The sequence below is a fragment of the Equus asinus genome, chromosome 21, assembly GCF_041296235.1.
Source record: "Equus asinus isolate D_3611 breed Donkey chromosome 21, EquAss-T2T_v2, whole genome shotgun sequence".
In the NCBI taxonomy this organism is placed as follows: Eukaryota; Metazoa; Chordata; class Mammalia; order Perissodactyla; family Equidae; genus Equus; species Equus asinus.
Window position 1 is genome coordinate 53657404 of NC_091810.1, and position 19973 is coordinate 53677376.

Here is a 19973-nt window from a genome sequence, read left to right on the forward strand (position 1 = left end):
TTTTTTAAAAATATGTAGGCATTTGCAGCAATAAATTTCCCTCTAAGCACTCCCTTAATTTCATCCTATTAGTTTTGGCATGTTGTGTTTTCATTTTCATTCATCTCGAAGTATTTCCTAATTTTTCTTGTGATTTCTTCTTTGATCCACTGGATATTTAGGAGTGTGCATTGCCCACTGGAGCATTTACTCTTTTTTAAAAAACTGAACTTCTTTAAAGATTTTTTTTTTTCCTTTTTCTCCTCAAAGCCCCCCGGGTACATAGTTGTATATTCTTAGTTGTGGGTCCTTCTAGTTGTGGCATGTGGGACGCCGCCTCAGCATGGCTTAATGAGCGGTGCCATATCCACACCCGGATTTGAACCAACGAAACACTGGACCACCTGCTGCGGAGCTCGTGAACTTAACCACTTGGCCATGGGGCTGGCCCCTAAAACTGAACTTCTTATTTTGAAATAATTATAGATTCACGTATAGTCGTAAGAAATAATTCAGGAAAATCCCACGTATTCTTTACTTAGTTTCCCCTCCACGGTCCCAATGATAACACCTTGCAAAACTGTAGTGCAGTATCACAACCAGGATATTGACGTTGATACAGTCAAGATACAGAGCATTCCCATCAGCATAGAGATCCCTCATGGTCCCCTTTTATAGTGTTGTTGTCACCCCTTATTGGTGGGATAGACTCCCCCCCCCCCCCGCCACAAAACAAGATTGATTTGGGTGTTGAGACCGATGATGTGCATGCATGTGCATGCAAGGATATGAAGAGATTTATTACCTGCTGAATGAGGCTTCTGGGAAGAGCAAGGCTGGCTCCAGAGCTGGTCTAAAAAAGGCTGAAGAGAGCAAGGAGAGGTGACTGGCTTTGGCTTTTATTACCGTTAGAGAATGGGGCTGCGGTGAGGATTTGTGTACACAGGCCAGGGTTTCTGTGCTTTGAACTTCCCGCCAGCGCTGAAGGAGGGAGCATCTGGGCTTTTTTATTTGTTTGCCCGGATATTGGCAAGAAGGAAAGGAGGAGTGGTGGGCCTTGAAAGTAGCCGATAGTCAAAAATGAAGTCAGACTCTTTATTACATACAGCCACACTTACTTCTCCCGCGCCCTCCAGTCCTTAATGACCCTGTCAAACACTAATCTGTTCTCCATTGCAGTAGTTTTGTTATTTCAAGAATGTTATATAAATGAAATCATAGACTATGTGACCTTTCCAGATTGGGTTTTTTCATTCATCATCATTCTCTGGAGGTGAGTTCATGTTGTTGTGTGTATTCGTTCTTTTTATTGCGGAGTAGTATTCCACAGTATGATTTTACCTCAGTTTAACCATTCACCCATTGCAGGACATCTGGGTGGTTTCTAGTTTTTGCTATCATGAATAAGGCTGCAGTGAACAATCATGTTCAGGTTTTTGTGTGGACATCGGTTTTCATTTTTCTGGGATACGTGTCTAGGAATGCAATTGCTAGGTTGTATGGTAGTGGCATATTTAGTTTTTAAGAAATGGTCAGACTGTTTTCCAGAGTGTCTGTAACATTTTGCTTTCTTGGTAGTTATATATGAGTAATCCAGTTTCTCTGCATCCTCAACAGCATTTGGTGTTGTCGTTTTTTTATTTTAGCCATTCTGATAAATGATAGTGATAGCTCATTGTGGTTTTAATTTGCATTTCCCTGATGGCAAATCATGTTGAACATCTTTGCATTTGCTTATTTGTTATTTGTATGTTCTCTTTGGTGAAATGTATCTTCACGTCTTTTGTCCATTTTCTTATAGGATTGTTCACTTTTTTTACCATCGAGTTTCGAGAGTTCTTTATATAGTCAGATATTAGTCCTTTGTCAGGTGTGTGGTTTGTAAATATTTTCTCCCAGGCTGTAGCTTGTCTTCTTATTCTCTCAACAAAAGTCTTTCCAGAGCAGAAGTTTTTAGTTTTGATGAGGTTCAGTTTATCAATTTTTCCTTTTATGGATTATGCTTTGGGTATCAATTCTAAGAACTTTTTGCTTAGCCCTAGATCCTGAAGATTTCCTCCTATGCTTTTTTATGAAAGTTGTATGATTTAATGTTTTACATTTTAAGCGAATGATTCGTTTTGAATTGATTTTTGTATAAGATGCGAGGATTAAGTCAACTTTCGTTATTTTGCCTATGGATGTTCAGTTGCTCCAGCTGCATTTGTTGAGAAGCCTGTCCTTCCACCTTTGAATTGCTCTTTGCACCTTTATCAGAAGTTGGTTGGGCACATCTGCAGGGTAGACTCCTGCACAGTGACATGGCCTGCAGCACCAGCTCCTTCTCCGGGGTGGAGAAACAGACCTTCATTGAGATCCCAGAATGTGCCCGAGTTAGTTTTTTATTTAGGCCTCACAACCATCCCCACTTTATACAGCAGGGCCACACAGATTTTAAGAGATAAAATGATGCATCCATAGTCATAAAGTTAGTAAGTAAGGAGCTGGATTTGAACCCAGGTCTGTCTTAGTTCATATTCTCTACTCTCTCCACTAAGCTCTGCTGACTCCTGATAGTGGCTTGAACCCTTGGACACACTCCATTATGATGAATTATAAAAGGAAATAAGGAGTTGAGTGGGATGCTGGATTAGTAGTTTCCAAATTATAGTTTGTAACCCATTGGTGGGTCACATAGTTATTTAGGGGTTTCCAATCAGTAGTTTTTTTACTCTTTTTGAATTGCTTATTTGAGATTTTTTTTTTTTAAGATTTTTTATTTTTCCTTTTTCTCCCCAAAGCCTCCTGGTACATAGTTGTGTGTTTTCAGTTGTGAGTTCTTCTAGTTGTGGCATGTGGGATGCCGCCTCAGCATGGCTTGATGAGCGGTGCCATGTCTGCGCCCAGGATCCGACCCGGCGAAACTCTGGGCTGCCGAAGTGGAGCACGTGAACTCAACCACTTGGCCATGGGGCCGGCCCCTGAGATATTTTTAAATATTATATTACAGTATTAGTAAAATCACATTTGTTATTGAAAATCATTTGGGCATATTTGTGTGGGTCTATTATAGGTTTTTCTATTCCATTAATTTATGTTTCTTCCTTCACCAACACCACAGTCTTGATTACTGTAGCTATACGTCTTGAAATCGAATAGTCTGACTCCTCACACTTTATTATTTTTCAAAATTGTTTTAGCTATTCTAGTTCCATTGCCTTTCCACGTAAATTTAAGAATAATCTTGTCTATGTCTACAAAAAATCCTGCTGTGATTTTGATAGGAATAGCGTTAAACCTGTAGGTCTCTGTGGGGAGAATTGGTCTGTGTACTATGTCAAGTCTTCCAGTACATGAATATGGTATGCCTATCCATTTATTTAGATCTTCTTTGACTTCTTTCATCAGCCATTTGTAGTTTTTAGCGTACAAGCCCTGTACATATTTTATTACTCTGGGATATTTTCTTAGTTTACCTCAATTCGTGGTGGTCTTACCCTGGTCTGCTTGATACTGGAAGGCACCACTGTACAAATGCTCAAACGCCCTCTTCTCATACATTCAAAGATGATCTCAACTAACAGGATCTTACTGCACCATCATTCTCACATCCCTCCTGAACGGTAATATTGCTTCTTTCAGTCTCTTGCCAGTGACGGCTGATGTCCCAGCAAATGGCATTGTCCACTACAGTGCTGAAAAGAGAATCCTGAGGTCCCAGCAGCGACACGGCTACTGCAGACTTGGTTTGCACTCTGCTGGGTAGACCCTGAATGAGAGTGATGCCTCCAGGCAGGTGGTATGCTATCCATCCAGCTCAGGCCCAGGCTTCAAGGGAGCGAAGGCGCCTTCAGATGGTAAAGAAGGAAGAAGAGGATGAAGGCTACACTTCAGTGCAGGCCGCCAGGCCACAGACACTCAACCGTCCTGGTCAGGAGCTGTTCCGCCAGCTCTTCAGGCAGCTTCGCTACCATGAGTCTTCTGGGCCCCTGGAGACTCTGAGCAGGCTCCGGGAGCTCTGCCGCTGGTGGCTGAGGCCTGACGTTCTCTCCAAGGCCCAGATCCTGGAGCTGCTGGTGCTGGAGCAATTCCTGAGCATCCTGCCTGGGGAGCTCCGGACATGGGTGCAGCTGCATCACCCTGAGAGTGGTAGGGAGGCTGTGGCCCTGCTGGAGGAGCTGCAGAGGGATCTTGATGGAACACCACAGAGGGTGAGTGTGAGCAAGTGTGTGGTGCCCAGTGAACTCCACCTGTCAGTGAGCCAGCTTGTCTGGGGTTGGGTGGGCCTCTGAACCCTCAGAGTTGAGGATCTAGGGGAAATCTTCCCTTCTCATTCCCATGGCACCTGAGCATCTGAGAACTGGACCTTTTAGCAGGCAGTCTGTCCCGCCTTCCCAGAGGACTGTTAGCTCCGGGAAGAGGGTCAGCAAATAGGCATAGGTAACAGCAATGAGTTTTTGGACACAGTGACTTACAGCATACAAAGTCCATCTCTACATATTGTCTCGTTTAAGCTTGATATTGACCTGTAAAGTAGGGATGCTGTCTTTTGAACGGGGAGGGTTTGAGTCAGGACCCTTGGCATCTGAGTACATGTGAAGACCTGGAGGAGCAGTCTGCATGTACCTTATTGCTTCTTTCTCAGTAAGCTTTTGAGAATTTGTTCTTTGCGAGGGCAGGAGGGAGGAAGAGGGCTGAGGGGCAACCAAGGGCTAGGAAATTGGAAGACCTCAATTTTAGACTTCATTCTGCAACCTCAGTGTTCTTGCCCTTGTTGTTGTTCCTTTCAGAGCCTCAGTTTATTGAAAAGGAAATGCAAAACTCATCTAACAGTGAGCATTTGTTCAGTATGTATTTCACCGCCTACCGTGCGATGCATCTGGCCCTGGCCTTGCTGCTGGGAGTCAGAACTGACAGTCTGGGTGCTGGCAGCAGGGCAGCGGGTCAGTTAAAGCGCACGCTTCCTGCCCCTTCTGCCCAAGACGGGCGAGCTTCTCAGTACTGCCTGTATCTGCGGAATGTTCTTTTAAAAGAGCATTTGCCGTTTTTGTAGGCTTCTTTAAAATTGTTATTCCTATAAGAATATGTGTAATTCTACATGTATGATTCTGCATAAATCAAAGTTACTTTTAAGATTCCTGAAACATATTTGGCATACTTCTCCCCCAAACAGTATAGAGTTAAGTCAATCAAGTAACACATCTGAACATGGTCTACCAGCAGTAAATGGTAAGAAATCAATACAAGGTGTGACTATTAAAAAAGAAAGCCTCTTTGCTCAACGTTGGGCACTATTTTTAAATTTGTAAAAGAGCGTTTATCATTTTTACCAAAACAGTGAGGTGTTCAAAAGGATCTAAAAATGATTTATTAAAGTAAATAAGGTATATGGTAGGCACAAAATTGTGGCTTGGTTTTATTCAACTCATTTAGAGCTAGATGTAAGGTTTAAAAAATCCATGAAAACATTATCAGATGAGCATAAAGCCAACCAGCAATTACCTGGGTGAAAGCTAGTTAGAAATTAGAAAACAAAAAACAGGGTCTGGGAGAAAGCCTCCCAAATTCTGAAAAATGAACAGAAATATTCAAGATGCATATAAAGTTACAGAATCATGCTGTGGTTCATCGAAATTGCCAAAATGTGAGAAACCAGTGCCTGAGGAAGTTTGTTCATAAACTCATTTGGCTGTGCCACAATATTCTTATTGTTTCTTTATTCTCCCTTGGGTAGAGTTTGGGAGGAACAGGAGATAAAACACTGTGATGAGTGTATCGTCTTTAGTCTGTAGCTTTATCTGATCAGATGTTTAATGGCCTTAGGCTAAGATTCGTCCCTATCAGCATAGAGAACATCTTGGCCACAGGACCAGAAAACCTTGAAGTTCGTTGGCAGTAGCTTCCCATACTCATTTCTACATCAGGCATGGCCTTGCCTCAGAGACCAGAACTACTTGAAATCTCTGGGCAAAGGCCTCCTCTTTCCAGGTCTCTGCTTGAATGGGCACTGCCATTTTTTGTACCTGAGACTTCGCCTTTCTGGTTCCCTGGCTGACCGTCACAATTAGCATTGCCTCTCTAGCAGTGCTACCATTTCCGGCAGGTGTGCAGTGCAGCCTGGGAGCCACCCTGCCTGTGTGAGGTCACTTTGCGTGCCGGTGCCCAGAGCAGTGCCTGATACTTGGTAGACATTATTCAACTGCATCTCTGCTGTGAACCATTATCACTTTAATTCCCAGGGATAAATTTCTTCTCTTTCATTTCTAAGTTTCAGGCTAGGGATGGGGGCTGAGGGCTGTTGGGGAGCTGTCACCGTAACAGTAGCAGTGCTGTTACTGACCTGCCAGCTGCTTTTTAATGTCGAGCTGAAGTCTGGCTCCACCTGTCTCCTCCATGGCCCGCATGAGAGCCCAGGGAGGCTGAGGGGTGAGGGGGTCCTCCCTGGGCTTCTTCCTCCTTTTCCGTCTACCTGTAGATAATAAAGGCCCTCACTCTCCCTACCCCGGACCTCTGCCCTTTAGGGATTGGCCATGTGGCCTCTTCTCTGAGTTTGCTTTCTGATTCCCATGGGGATCCTCTCACCACATTTTCTTCTTGCCAGGACCCAGCCCCTGCCCAGAGCCCAGATGTGCATTGGATGGGTACAGGAGCCCTGCGAGCCGCACAGATATGGCCCCCTGCTTCACCTCTCAGGAGCAGCTCTGCTCTGGGGGACCACCTGGAGCCTCCCTATGAAATAGGAGTGCGTGACTTCCTGGCTGGGCAATCCGGTACTCGCTGCCTGGCCCTAAGACCCCAGCCTTATGCCATCCTTCCCAAGTTTCCTATAATGTTGTCTTTTCACTATCTGTCCTCTCACGAGAATCTTTTTCTGTCCTGGCCCTTAGCTCTGTGTCCTTTCTGTGACCATTGTCTGCCTAGCTCCTCCTCCCATTGCACCTTCCACTCCCCACTCCCCAGCCGACACTGGGGAAATGTGAAATGGGTGTTTAACAACAGTCCATACCTGCTCCTGGGCCCAGGAAACCTCTGTGTGGGGGCAAGAGTGGGCTTCTCAGTGGGGTGCCAAGAACTGGGCTGCCCTCTCTCATGGTTCTTTCTTCCCCTTCAGACTCTTCTGCTGCCCAGGTGCCTGCTCTTTCTCAGAGAGAGGGGTGCTCAGGAGACCAGGTGACAGCTGAGCCTCAGGTGAGCCACCAGACTTTCAGTCCTTCTTGACATCCCATCGTTGCTGCCGAATGGAGTAGCTGTAGCTCCCCCTCATCCTGGGTCCTCTCTGTCCAGTGACCTCACACCCAGGACCTATGTCCCAGAGACCAGAGTACCCCTCTTGAGCCCAGAGCTCTTCTGCTGGGTAATAGTCTTCTCTCTCACCCTCACCAGACCCATCCTGTACTCACTCAGAGCCAGCCCCATTTCCCCATCCTCTCCTACAAGCCAGGAGCTGTGGACCGGCTCTAGGGTGTAGCACTGTAGGACTGTGTTTTTTCAGGAGGCTATGACTTTCAAGGATGTGGAGGTGACCTTCTCCCAGGATGAGTGGGGATGGCTGGACTTTGCTCAGAGGAACCTGTACCGGGATGTGATGCTGGAGAATTATGGGAATATGGCTTCTTTGGGTAAGGCATCGTTGTCCCCATGCTTCTACCACCTTTACTTCTGCCTTCTTAGTTTTCTTGATGGTACATAGAAAGGGGCCTGTCCTGGGTTTAGATCCTGGCTCTGTAACTACTGACCAAATCACTTAATCTATCACCTCAGTCTCCTCTCTTGAAAAATGGGGATAATAATATCTGTCATGCCGGGTTATTACAAAAATTAAAAGTAACACATATCAAGTTCCTAGTCCATTTAAGCATCCAGAAAATGTTGGCTGATTTAACTGGTTGAGCTGTCATGTGGTTCCCACCTCCAGAGAATCCTCATGATCCTTTTGGCTGCAACTTGTCTCTGCTTGAGGCTTTAGAAATGGCTGTCTGGGCCTCCTGCTGTGGCTTCTTCCACCTCCCTCCCTGGCCTTTCCCCCTTCCCGACTAGGACCTCAGGCCTGAGAGGGTCCTGGAGAGTAGTTCTGTATGATTCATCTACCTTCCCATCCCCTCCCCTTCTCTTCTACAGTGGGGCCATTCACCAAACCTGCTCTGATCTCCTGGTTGGAGGCAAGGGAGCCGTGGGGCCTGAATATCCAGGGAGCTAAGGGGAATCCAGGTGCCACTCCTGCAGGTGAGTTCCAGAGAACCTACCAGATCCTGCTCCTCCTGCATCTCCTCTTCTCTCTTTTTTTTTTTTGAGGAAGATTAGCCCTGAGCTAACTGCTGCCAGTCTTCCTCTGCTTTATACATGGGATGCCTACCACAGCATGGCTTTTGCCAAGCGGTGCCATGTCCGCACCCGGGATCTGAACCTGCGAACCCCGGGCCGCCGAGAAGTGGAATGTGTGAACTTAACCACTGCGCCACTGGGCCGGCCCCTCCTCTTCTCTTTTGAAGGTCTTTTACACTAAGTAAATGATGGAGAACTTACTCCATTGTTTGCATAAGGAAGATCCTTAATGGTCTTGCTAAGAAGTGCTGGGCCCCTGGACTTCTCCCCTCCAGACTGGCCCATTAGACATTTGTTTCTGGCCCTGCCCCTTCCCCAGTGGCTCTCTCAGTACCAGTTCTTGCCCACTGGAGGGCTTCACCATTTCTCTTTTCCTTTTATTGATGCTCCTCTTCAGCCCTTTGCTACACTCTCGCTGAATCCCCCGTACCCTCCCCTTTCTGTTCTTTGGAGCCCTCATCCTACTCCTCCTCCTCTTCTTTTCCTGTTCCCTCCCCCATGGCAATCTTGATCTCCAGTCCTTTGAGCCAGCCCTCCTTGGAGCCCCACCCCTCGGTTTTTGGGGACCTTCCTATCAGGCTCTTATGCTGTGATTCCTCTCCCCTCTCTTGCTGTTTAACACTCCCCTCTCAACCTTTTTAATTTTTCAACTGAATGTGATTCTGCATATGTCTAGCTGCTGTGCCCATCTTGCTTCTCCTCCTCCCCTGTCATTTGGGATACTTGTCCATGTTTTGCTTTATCCCTAACTATTTGGAATGGTATTGGCAGTCAGGCAAAAGCCTCACCACCCAAGTTCACGGCATTTTTTTATCCCTTGGTGCTTTCTCCGGTTCCAGGGGTGGGAAGAATACATTCTCTTGTGTTTTTGTTTTGTGTCAGGAGATGAGCTCCAGATTAAAACAAACAAGTTCATCTTAAAACACGAACCTTTGCAAGAAGCAGAAACCTTAGCTGTGCCATCAGGATGTCATGCAACAAGTGTTTCTGAGGGAACAGGGCTCAGAGAATCTTTTGAACAGAAGAGCAGGTTAAAGGAGCAGTGTGGAAACCCTGTAAAAGAGAGAGTTAAGAAAGAAGAGACCAATTTCAGTCACAGGGCAAGAAAAGAATTTGAAGGATCAGGAAGAAGTAATAGTCTTAATCTAAAACATGTTACCTATTTGAGAGTTCCCAGAAGGAAGCGATCTCTTAAACATGGCCATGGCAGACACTTTAGAGGGAGTTCATACCACTGTGACTACAAAGATTATGGGAAAGGGCTCAGACTCACGATTGGCGGGTTCAGCCTGCATCAGAGAATTCATGGTGGACTAAAAGGGAATATGAAGGATGCGCATGGAAAAGACTTCAGCCTTAGCTCTCATCACCAGCATGGGCAGAATCTTCACCCAGCCGCGACATTGTATAAGTGCAGTGACTGTGGGAGGACCTTCCGTAATAGCTACCATCTTGCATGTCATCAGAGACTTCACACGCAGGAGAAACCATTTAAATGTAGGGTGTGTGGGAAGGCCTTCAGGTGGAGCTCAAACTGTGTGCGACATGAGAAAATTCACACGGGTGTGAAACCTTATAAGTGTAGTCTATGTGACAAAGCTTTCCGACGCATGTCTGCCTATCGTCTGCACCAGGAGACCCACGCTAAGCAGAAATTTCTTGAATCAAATCAGTGTGAGGAAGTTCTCACTCATGGCTCAGGATTTGATCATCATTTTAGAGACCAAAGTGGGGAGAAACTCTTTGACTGTAGCCAGTGTAGGAAATCCTTCCACTGTAAATCATATGTTCTTGAACATCAAAGAATTCACACCCAGGAGAAGCCCTATAAATGTACCAAGTGTAGGAAAACCTTTAGGTGGAGGTCAAACTTTACTCGTCATGTGAGACAGCACCAAGAAGAACAGTTCTATAGTCAAAACGAGCGTGGGGAAGGCTTGAGGCAGACTTCCAGCTGCAGTGAGCCCCAGAGCGCCCCCACCGCGGAGAAAGCTTTCCCGTGTCAGCAGTGCGGGAAGACTTTTACTCGCAAGAAATCTCTTGTTGATCATCAGATAACTCACACAGGGGATAAACCATACCGATGTAGTGAATGTGCGAAAGAATTTAGTCATAGGACAACGTTTATTGTTCATAAGAAGCAGCACGCCCTTAAGAGGAAACCTAAGGATGGGCCATCTCTCAGTCAGGACAGAGCGTTCCAGGTTCCTGAGGGCACCACGGAGGAGCCCTACAAATGCAGCCAGTGTGGCAGAGCCTTCCGTAATCACTCATTTCTCCTCATCCATCAGAGGATTCACACCAGAGAGAGGCCTTATAAGTGCAAGGAGTGTGGGAAAGCTTTCAGATGGAGTTCTAACTTCTCCCGACATCAGAGGATTCACGCTTTGGAAAAGCAGTACGAGTACCATGAAAGTGGAAACACTCCAGAACTACAGCCACAAATCCTCACTGGCGAGAAACGTTTTTGGTGCCAAGAATGTGGGAAAACCTTTACACGTAAACGATCTCTGTTAGATCATAAGGGAATACACAGTGGAGAGAAGCGCTATAAATGTAATCTGTGTGGGAAATCTTACGATAGAAATTATCGCCTTGTTAATCATCAGAGAATCCACACTAAAGAGAGACCTTTTAAATGTCAGTGGTGTGGGAAAAATTTCATTGGGAGACAAACCCTCTGCATTCATCAGCGAAGGCACACTAGAGCGGCACAGTCTGAAGGCAGCCTGGCTGGGTTGTCGTCCTGCCATGATACAGGGGTGAGTTCACAGGAGTTAAAACCAAGTGGGGAGAAGCCCCTTAAAGATTGTGAAGAAGCTTGTGACCAGAGCTCCAGGCTCGCTGGACTCCAGAACACACCCGTTGGAAAAAAGTGCCACAAATGTAGCACATGTGGGAAAATTTTTAAGAAGAGCTCACAACTCATTAACCATGCGAGATTTCACACTCGAGAGAGGCCGTTCAAATGCAGAGAGTGTGGGAAGACCTTCAGGTGGACTTCAAATTTGGCTCGGCATATGAAAAAACATAGTGGAGATTAACTTGGGGCCTGACAATGGGGTGAGGGGATCCTAACTGCCCTGCTGGAGAGCTCATAATTGTAGGCAGTGCAGGGAAAACCTTCACAAAGGCCTTTCTGTTTGGGAAGCTAGTGGCAGAGAATCTTGAGGCTTCAAAAACTCAAGGCATCCAGCCTCCTACCTGCTGGAAAATGAGATGCTGGGGAAGAGCAGCAGCTTGTTCGTTGGGGTCCTTCTGGAGGCTTGGGCCCCCAGGCATGGCCTTTGCACAATGGCCTGGAGCTCCCCCAGCCAGGTCTCCTTCCATAACTCTAAAGGTTGTTCTGTATCTCCTTCCGTAACTCTAAAGGACTTTAAAGAGACCATTGCCCTTTGTGGTTCGACAGAATGTCTGTGGCCTGGTAGGCTGTGGCTGCTGGGAAGGGGCCACTTGGATCCTAAGTTTCTCTTTGAGTTTGGCCTGTGATGGTGCCCATTCTGTTTGACCTTTCAAGCAGCAGCAGAGAGAACTCCTCCTTGTCTCCCTAGATGCCTCCTGGAAAGTTCTGGCATGGCTTTAGCCTTCACAGCTGGCTTTGGATATCTGCTGTGGGCATAGAGTTGTCTCAGCAGCCAGCGGAGGAGAGCAGGGTGCTGGGCTCGATCACCTGGAGAATGGAGCTCTACCAGTGCCCCGTCGCCGTCTCTGTCCCACAGGTGTGCACAACAGCAGTGGTCCATCTTTTAAAGGAAATGTGCTGAGCACCTCCCGTATGCCAGGCACTGTTATGTGTGCCAGAGACCCAGCAGTGACTGGAACAGACAGAAAACATCTGCCGTCTTGGATCTTTACAGACAATAAACAAATGAGATAGATATGGTATTTTGGATGGTGATGTGTGTTGTGGACAAAATGAATCAGAGAAGATGGAGAGGGAGTGCTGGATTGGGAGGTGGGTTGTGATTTTAAATAGGCTGATCGGGGAGGGCCTTAACTGAGACGGTGAAATTTGAGCAAAGACCTAAAGGAGGTCAGAAAGTGAGCCTGTCGGTCTCTAGATCTAGGCACAGGAGGTGGGGTCTTGTCTGGTGTCCTCAGGGAATGGCAGGGAGGCCCTTGGGCTAAAGTGGAGTGTGCCAGCTGGAAGAGAGGTGGAGGGCCAACCCGTGTGAGGATCATGGGTCTTCGCTGGGCCTTGGGGTGCCTCAAAGGGAGGTAGGGAGCTTTTGGACAGTTTTGAGTTGAGGACTGTGTGGTCTGAATCTGTATTACATTTCACAAGGGTTAACCACAGACCTAAGGATTCAGTAAAATTCGGTGGCTGAAAGAGTTTTATGCAGTTATCCCTGCTCCCAGTTTCCATGAATGGGACTCCCCCAACCCCGCCCTGCCCGTGTCTGAATTTGGTACAAGACCTTCAGCTCTCAGCAGATGTAAACACTTGATTATTGTGTTGTATCTCTGACCTCTGCACCCTGCAGCATCCTCTTACCTTCGTGTAGCCTTCTCCATGCATTGGGTCTGCTGGTGGCATTGAGTTCAACCCAAAGGTACCAGTTCATGTGTATGAGGCCCTCAGGAGAAAAGGTGGCCTGGTGTGGGAGGCACCCCCTCGCACTTGCCCACTCGTGTTGAAGCGAAAAGCAAGAATCAGCTCAGTGATGTAAGGGTAAAGGAGTGGTATTTCTAAAGTTTATGTCAGTAGTCATTGCTTCTGTTTATTGAAGAGCTCAGATTATAAATATCAGAACAAATGTCTTGCCCAGTAGTAGAGTACTGTCTCAGACTCCATTTACTGCTGTGAGCAGGGGCACGCTCCTGGGGCAGGCTGTTTCTTGTACTGAGAAGAAACCAACTTGGACATGCCCTCTTTAGTAGAGTATGGGTAATCTTACCCTCTCTGGATTGTCAGGGGCAGGTGAAAGTGACAGCTCTGACGCTGTGTGGTGATGTCACGTGGGATGGGCAGGGGGTAGTGGAGAGAGATACTGGGGCAGCATCTGTTGGTGTTCTGCTGCCCATTCAGCTTTGTACTCGGGAAGGTTTGGTCCTCTTGGCTCTGCCTCTCTCTTGCTTCCTACAGCAGCACCTGCTGCAGCCTGGAATCTGGTGTCCCATCACTGTCACCGTGCCGAAAACTGGCGCTAGAAGTAGCTGGGCAGGGACCAGAGTCACATGTGTTGAGGGCCCAGGGTTGTGGGAAGGGCCTTGGGGTCATCAGAGCTGGATTCCAGGCTCAGTGTGCCTTTTCTTGGCAGGATGATCTTGGGCAGGTCACTGCACATCTGCGCTTATTTCCTCATGTGTAAAATTTGAGTAACTGGCTATGCTACCTGACTCCTGAGATTGGCGAAAGAGGGCTTGGTTTCCTGGGGCTCTGGGTTAGGTGGCTGATCTGTAAGACCAGAGACCTCACAGAGCTGCAGCTCCCTGCTCCCATCAGCTGATGCTGCAACCACAGAAATACCCCTTTTCTCTTGTGCCACCTGGCACCTCACAGAGTTCCTGTCCCAATAAGGGAATTTTTACTGCCATTTTTATAAAATGAGATATACTTATTTTTAAACATTCAAATCAAATTTTAAAATGTACAAAGAATGAAATAAAAGTCAACAGAAATCCCTCTATACTGAGGCGAGCCATTAATGTTTGTGATTATACTGATGCAATCTGCTAAATAACCTGTTTCTAAATAATTTTAATTATATGGGTAATATGTGATCATGATAGAAATGTTAGTAAATACAGATTAGCTAAAAGGAAAAAGAAACACCTACCTACTTGGAGCTAACTGCTAAACCTTTTGGTGTAATCAGTGTTGGATTTGACTTCGTTGTCCTTCCCTGAACCTCCCTGGCCTGGCCTGCCTTGTGCTGTCTCCCTTCGCCTGGAGTGCCACACCCCGATCCATGCTGGCCCAGGTCCTCACTCTCAAGGCCCAGCCCTTCCTGACCCCCATCCCTCTGAGCCCTCTCCCCTGCCCCCACCACTCCTGGTGCCAGTATCCTGCTCTGTTAGGTGATATTTGGGTTTCCAACAGTTGTGCCTCCCGCTGCAGCCGGGCTAAGCGCTCTGGAGGCCAGGGTAGGCTGTTCATTTGTCTGTTTGCTGTGCAGAGGAAATTTTGCATAACATTGTCGTTGTTAAGGAATATAGAACTGAAGTCAGTTCAGCGAAGTCAGGATTGGAGTTTTTTGAAAAGGCCCTGAGTGAAATGTTGACTGGAGGCCACCCACAAGTGTACTCCTGCTAGTTAGGAACCCAGCTGTGGGTGGTTCTGAGCCATATGGCTCCAGTTGACAGTTTTTCACTGCCCCAGCCCACAGTTCTCATCAAATACCCCTATCCTGGCCTGGAGAACATTCAGGCTTCTTCTGGCCCTGCACAGCCTTCTCTTGCTCCCTAGGGGCAGCTGGGGAGAGCCAGATGGGCTGGAACTCCACAGAGAGGAGTGGGCATCAGATGGGCTGTCAGCCACCTCTTCAGTGTGGTCGGCCCCACGTTTGCTAACAGAGACGACAAGCCCAGAGTTGTGAGGAGAAGCAAGCACAGGAAATGTAAATTACTATGGACCATCTCACACTCATCAAGTTGGCAAATTTTTAAAAGTCCTAGTGTGGGTAAGTGTGTGGAACAATGGGAACTCACTGCTGTGGGAGTGGCAATTGTGACAACTGCTGTGCCAAGCAATTTGCAAAATTTTGTAAAGTTGTGTACACTCTACCACCCAATGATTCTACTCCTGATAAACCCTAGAAGAACTCCACGTGAAGAAGGAGATGTGCATAGGATTGTTGATTGCAGTATTGTTTAGGTAGCAAGATTGGGACAAGCCTAAATTTCCATCAACAGAAAAGCAGATAAATAAATGGGTTGTTTTTGGTACTTTGGGAAGTGAATGTGAAAGAACTGGAATTACATATTTCAACACAGATAAATCAGAAATGCTGAGAAAGTTGCAGAAGCTATATCCAATATACCATTTATGTAAAGTTAAACATACCGTGTATCTATGGGCACATTGTTTAAACTTACTTGTGTTTCACTTTTTCTGTAAAATGGAATAGTAGTCCCGACTTCACAGGGTGATTGGGGCGGGGGGTGGTTAATGAAGTAATGCATGTAAAGGCTTAGAATAGCGGCTGGCATGTAAGTGTTATTGGCAGAGGGTAAACAGTGGTGTTATTGTTTTGACAATAATGTATTTCCTGTGGATTCTAATTATATGAACTAAGATTGTATAAAATCATGCATTGGAATGATGTGTGAAAGTCGTGCTCTGCCTCCCCTGGGTGGGAGCTGCTGATGGAATCAGGGAGGGTACATGTGGGCTTCAGGTGTGTTTGATTTTGTTTTAAAAAATGGTGTAGATGGGTCAGCATGTTGATTTAACAGGATAGTGTGGCAGATTCTTTTTTTTAACTGTTTGCTTAAAATATTTAAAAATAAAAATATTCTTAAGGTTTGGCTCTGACATTTTATGATTTTATAGAAATTCTGGCTCTGCCATTTGTGTGATGTTACTTAGAGTGAACCACTTAATCTCTCGAGGTCTCAGTTCCCTCACCTGCAAAGATCAGGAGCAACGCAAATGGCTGTCAGTAAAGGAATGGTTCAACAGGTGGGTGTATCTGATGGAATACCATGCCACTGTTAAAAAGAAGGAGGATGTTCATGTATTGACGTGTGATCTCCAAGACATGCAGTTTACAGGAAATTATAAGCTCTATTTCTTTTAATTCCTCCTTGCCTAAAAATAACAAGTGAACCCAGAAGCTATAGACTTGTAAGTTTAAGAAATGGGATCCTGTGGACAGAGACGCTTAGTCAGCCACTGCAGTTTGTTAGGTAGATCAGGAAAGGTGAGTAAACGTTTACGTACCAACTAGCACACCTTTTAAATTAATGCTAACCATGCTAAGAACAACAAAGAGGTTTTGTGTCAGGAGCCAGAACCATATCAGTGATTTTAACAAGAGGAACTGACAAAGAAGCTGTCGCTAGATAAATATCTAAGTAACTAAAAAGGCAAAAAGAAAATGCTAAGGTATCCTGGAGGCAGTAACTGAGAAGCAGCTACGACCCCAGGACTGGGGGAACTGTAGTAGAGTCTGACCCCATTTTTTTTTTTTGAGGTTCATAATAGTTTATATCGTGAAATGTCAGTTGTACATTATTTCTTGACTGTCACCAAATAAGTGCTCCCTTTTACCCCCCGTGTCCACCTCCAACCCGCCTTCCCCTGGTAACCACTGAACTGTTTCCTTGTCCATGTGTTTGTTTATATTCCGCGTATGAGTGGAATCATACAGTGTTTGTCTTTCTCAGTCTGGCTTATTTTGCTTAGCACAATTCCCTCCAGACTCTGACCCCATTTTTGATGATAGCTTTCAAGCCCTCCTGCTCCCCATTTTGCCTCACATCTGGCTGAGCTGATAAGAAAGCCCAGGCACACCCTCTCAGCACCTGAGGGGGAGTTTGTGCAAACCCTGGCTTTTTTCCTTGCCCTGGAACCCTCACCCCTAACCACAATAAAAACCAGAGCCGCATGCTCCTCCTTTGAGTCAAGGCAAACCGACTGGCTTGGGTGCCTGTCATGCTCTCCCTAGGGAGCCTCATGTGAATAATAAACTCTCTCTTAACCTCTTGATCTGTGTGATGTCATCAGTCTCAACATCTGAACCAGTTTGGGGTGGTGGTGTGGTATTAATCCCACCTCCACAGGGCAAGCTACAAAGCCAGGAACGAAGAGAAGTGGTTAGAATTGTTAAAAGGAGGACACTGGAAGAGAGCCCCAGTGTAGCCGAATTCAGACCTATGAGGAGGAGAGCACTGCTGGGCTGACACGTGTCTGAACTCAGCAGAAGGGCCACGTGTTGGCAAAAGTGCAAACTGGACTCAATTGCTGCTACCAGAAGGAATTGCCGCTGCTGCTGTGATGAAGCCTTGGGAACAGCAATCAATGCCCATAAAAAACTAACCAGGAGGAACAAGTCCCCTCTTCCTCCTTGTATTAGGATGGGATTCTCCAGAGAAACAGAACCAATAAGATGTGTGTATATATATAGAAAGAGATTGATTATATGGAATTGGCTCGTGATTATGGAGATTATGGCAACCAAAAATCTGTAGAGTGGGCTGGCAGGATGGAGACTCCAGAGAGCCAATGTTCCAGTTCCTGTCCGAAAGCTGCTGTAGGACCAGGAGGAGCCGGTGTTGCAGATGAAGTCCAAAAGGCAGTCTGCTGAGAATCTTTTCTTGCCTGGGGGAGACCAGTCTTTTTGTTCTATTCAGACCTTCAACTGATTGGATGAGGCCCATACACATTATGCAGAGTAATCTACTTAAAGTCCACCAATTTAAATGCTACTCTCATCCAAAAACGCCCTCACAGGAACACCCAGCATAATATTTGACCAAATATCTGGGCACCCCGTGGCCTAGCCAAGTTGACACACAAAATTAATCATCGCCATCCTCCAACGTTGTAGCTTCTCTCTTAATATTCCTTGATGGCAGAAGCTGACAGAGAACCAGCTGGCAAAAAAGACGTGGATTGAAGAGGTCCAACCCCCTCATCTCAAAAGCATCTATAGAAAGATGGGTTTGAAGCAGAGAGGCAGTAAGCTAATGACTAGCCTAGCTTTCTTGAATTATTTTATCTTAAAAATTCCTAGGATGTTCGACCTAGAAATTTGAGACTAGAAGTACTTGTTAAGGAAATTATGTGTGTTTAAGTTGTGGACAACTGGTCACTTAAAGGTGTAAATTATGTCATAATCAGTTGACTTTACCTGTGGACCTTGTAATAAGTAGCTGTTGGCTGTGACTTTACTCATCTTGTTGTAATGAACTCAAACTTAATAAAAGCCCCAAGAAGAATGTCTCAAAATTAAGAACATGGCTAAAGATATTTCTCTTTATAAGCATTTATTTTACAGCAAAATTAATAAATTTTAAATTTAATAAGTAACTTTAATAAATACAGCGCAGAATCCTGATTTGCCTCAAATGAAGCAGCGATTTAGATGATCAGGCCACAACAGAGCACAGGGGACAGGAGACAGCAGGCTCCTGTAGCCCTGAATTCTAAGAGAAAACTGATTAAAAACGCAAGCTTGCCTCCATTTATGTCCCATGGTTGAACCATCTGTCTTTCTTGTCCAGCTGATCTGGGAGCACATCAGTTCATGCCTTTTGCTGTGAAATCCGTTTAAAGTGGGTAAGGCAAGGAGACTGTACGCATCTGGGTCTACTGACTAAGGGTCATAGGACGTTCAAGTGGTTTCAACAGATGATTACTATTGGTGTGAATCAAAGAAGATGGTAAATATATTGGAAAGAGATAGAGAAAATTGGCTTAAGTATGGCTGTTTTCCCTTTGTGAGTTTAGGTTTGAATGAGAGCAGCAAACAGACGGCCCTCAGATGTATTTAAAATGGCCGTGGAAGCTTCTGCCCTGGTGAGAAGAGTCTGAAGAGTCGTTACGTACAGAAACCAATACTAAATGTTGAGGTCAGCAACCCCAGAGAAGCGTACTTTTACGTTCATTCAGACGTTTCCACGTACTAGTTGTACACATGAATCTTATTCTTAGAGAAAATAGAATGTTTTGGGGAAAATCCACAAGTTTTCCTTTCTTTTGATCCCTTTAGAATTAAAACAATTACTCTATGGACATGTAAGTTTCTTTCATCAGATTGTCAGCTGAGAAGCTCATTCTACCAAGGTGCATGCTAGTGTGTACATAAGCAGGAATTTTTATACGTTAAAAAAGAGAAATGAGGTAGTTCCAGAGGAGAAGGAAGTCTGGCTGGAGCCGCGAAAGCAAGCATGGTGGCTGCATTGTCGCTGGAAGGAGCTGTGTGCGGTGGGTAGGAGGTCTTGCCGCACTGATTCTAACTGCACGAGGTGGACTGTAGAAGGTCCAAGTGATAAGCCTTGGTCACTAGCACTGGAGTAATCCACTGTGCGATGACGGTGTTTCCTGTCCTCAAATGCATCATTCACACACTATGAGGCTTCAACCCTAGGATGACTTTTCACTTGTCAGTGGTCACATTAGTTGGACCTGGCAATCTTTTAAAAATGATTTTAAATATAAAAGTAACCAGATAGTCTGGTCTCCGATTGGCTGAACACTGACAAGAGACACAGCTTGATCCACGTTCTTGGGCACTGAACACATTTAGTACTTGACGCTGCCTCTGAGGTGGTGGTGGGCTGCCTCAAGTTGAGAACAGATTACTTTCCTATCTACTTTGTTTTTTAACAGACTTGGGAAGAACATGAAAACTGTCAATGAGTTCATAATTTAGTTTAAATTATTTGACTGCGTTTCCTATTTTGAGTTTGATCAAAATTAACTGCAAAGCAGAGTTAAATCCAAATAGTGTTGAACAGATAATTTTCTCAATGAGAGGAGGCCCTAAGATTGTGAATGACTTGACCTAGAGAACTACTTCTAGTTTTAGAGGGCCCTGTGAAGGAAAATCAGGAGGCTTAGAAGGCAGCTCTGGGTAATAACTCTGGAAGTATGGTGTAAGTAACTATATTTTAAAAATATTTTTCTTGTGCAACGTAACAAAGTATATGAAACAAAAATGTAAAACTCAATGCAGTTTCATAAAGTGAGCTCCCCTGGAGTCACCAGCCAGACCCAGAACTAGAGCTTTGCAGGAAGCCCAGAG

General features: G+C 45.6%; 1 protein-coding gene across 2 annotated transcripts in view; it reads left to right on the forward strand.

The window, feature by feature from the left end:
• The window catches only part of ZNF445 (zinc finger protein 445), a 31047-nt gene extending 12865 nt beyond the window's left edge, over nucleotides 1-18182 (forward strand). For both annotated transcript variants that reach the window (XM_044754430.2, XM_014852456.3), the window contains exons 2-7: nucleotides 3601-4169; nucleotides 6560-6728; nucleotides 7070-7146; nucleotides 7451-7577; nucleotides 8077-8181; nucleotides 9163-18182. In XM_044754430.2, coding sequence (XP_044610365.2) covers nucleotides 3732-4169; nucleotides 6560-6728; nucleotides 7070-7146; nucleotides 7451-7577; nucleotides 8077-8181; nucleotides 9163-11324 — 3078 coding nt within the window. In that variant the 5' untranslated portion in view covers nucleotides 3601-3731 and the 3' untranslated portion in view covers nucleotides 11325-18182. The remainder of the gene's footprint in view (nucleotides 1-3600; nucleotides 4170-6559; nucleotides 6729-7069; nucleotides 7147-7450; nucleotides 7578-8076; nucleotides 8182-9162) is intronic.
• The last annotated feature ends 1791 nt before the right edge of the window (nucleotides 18183-19973 follow it).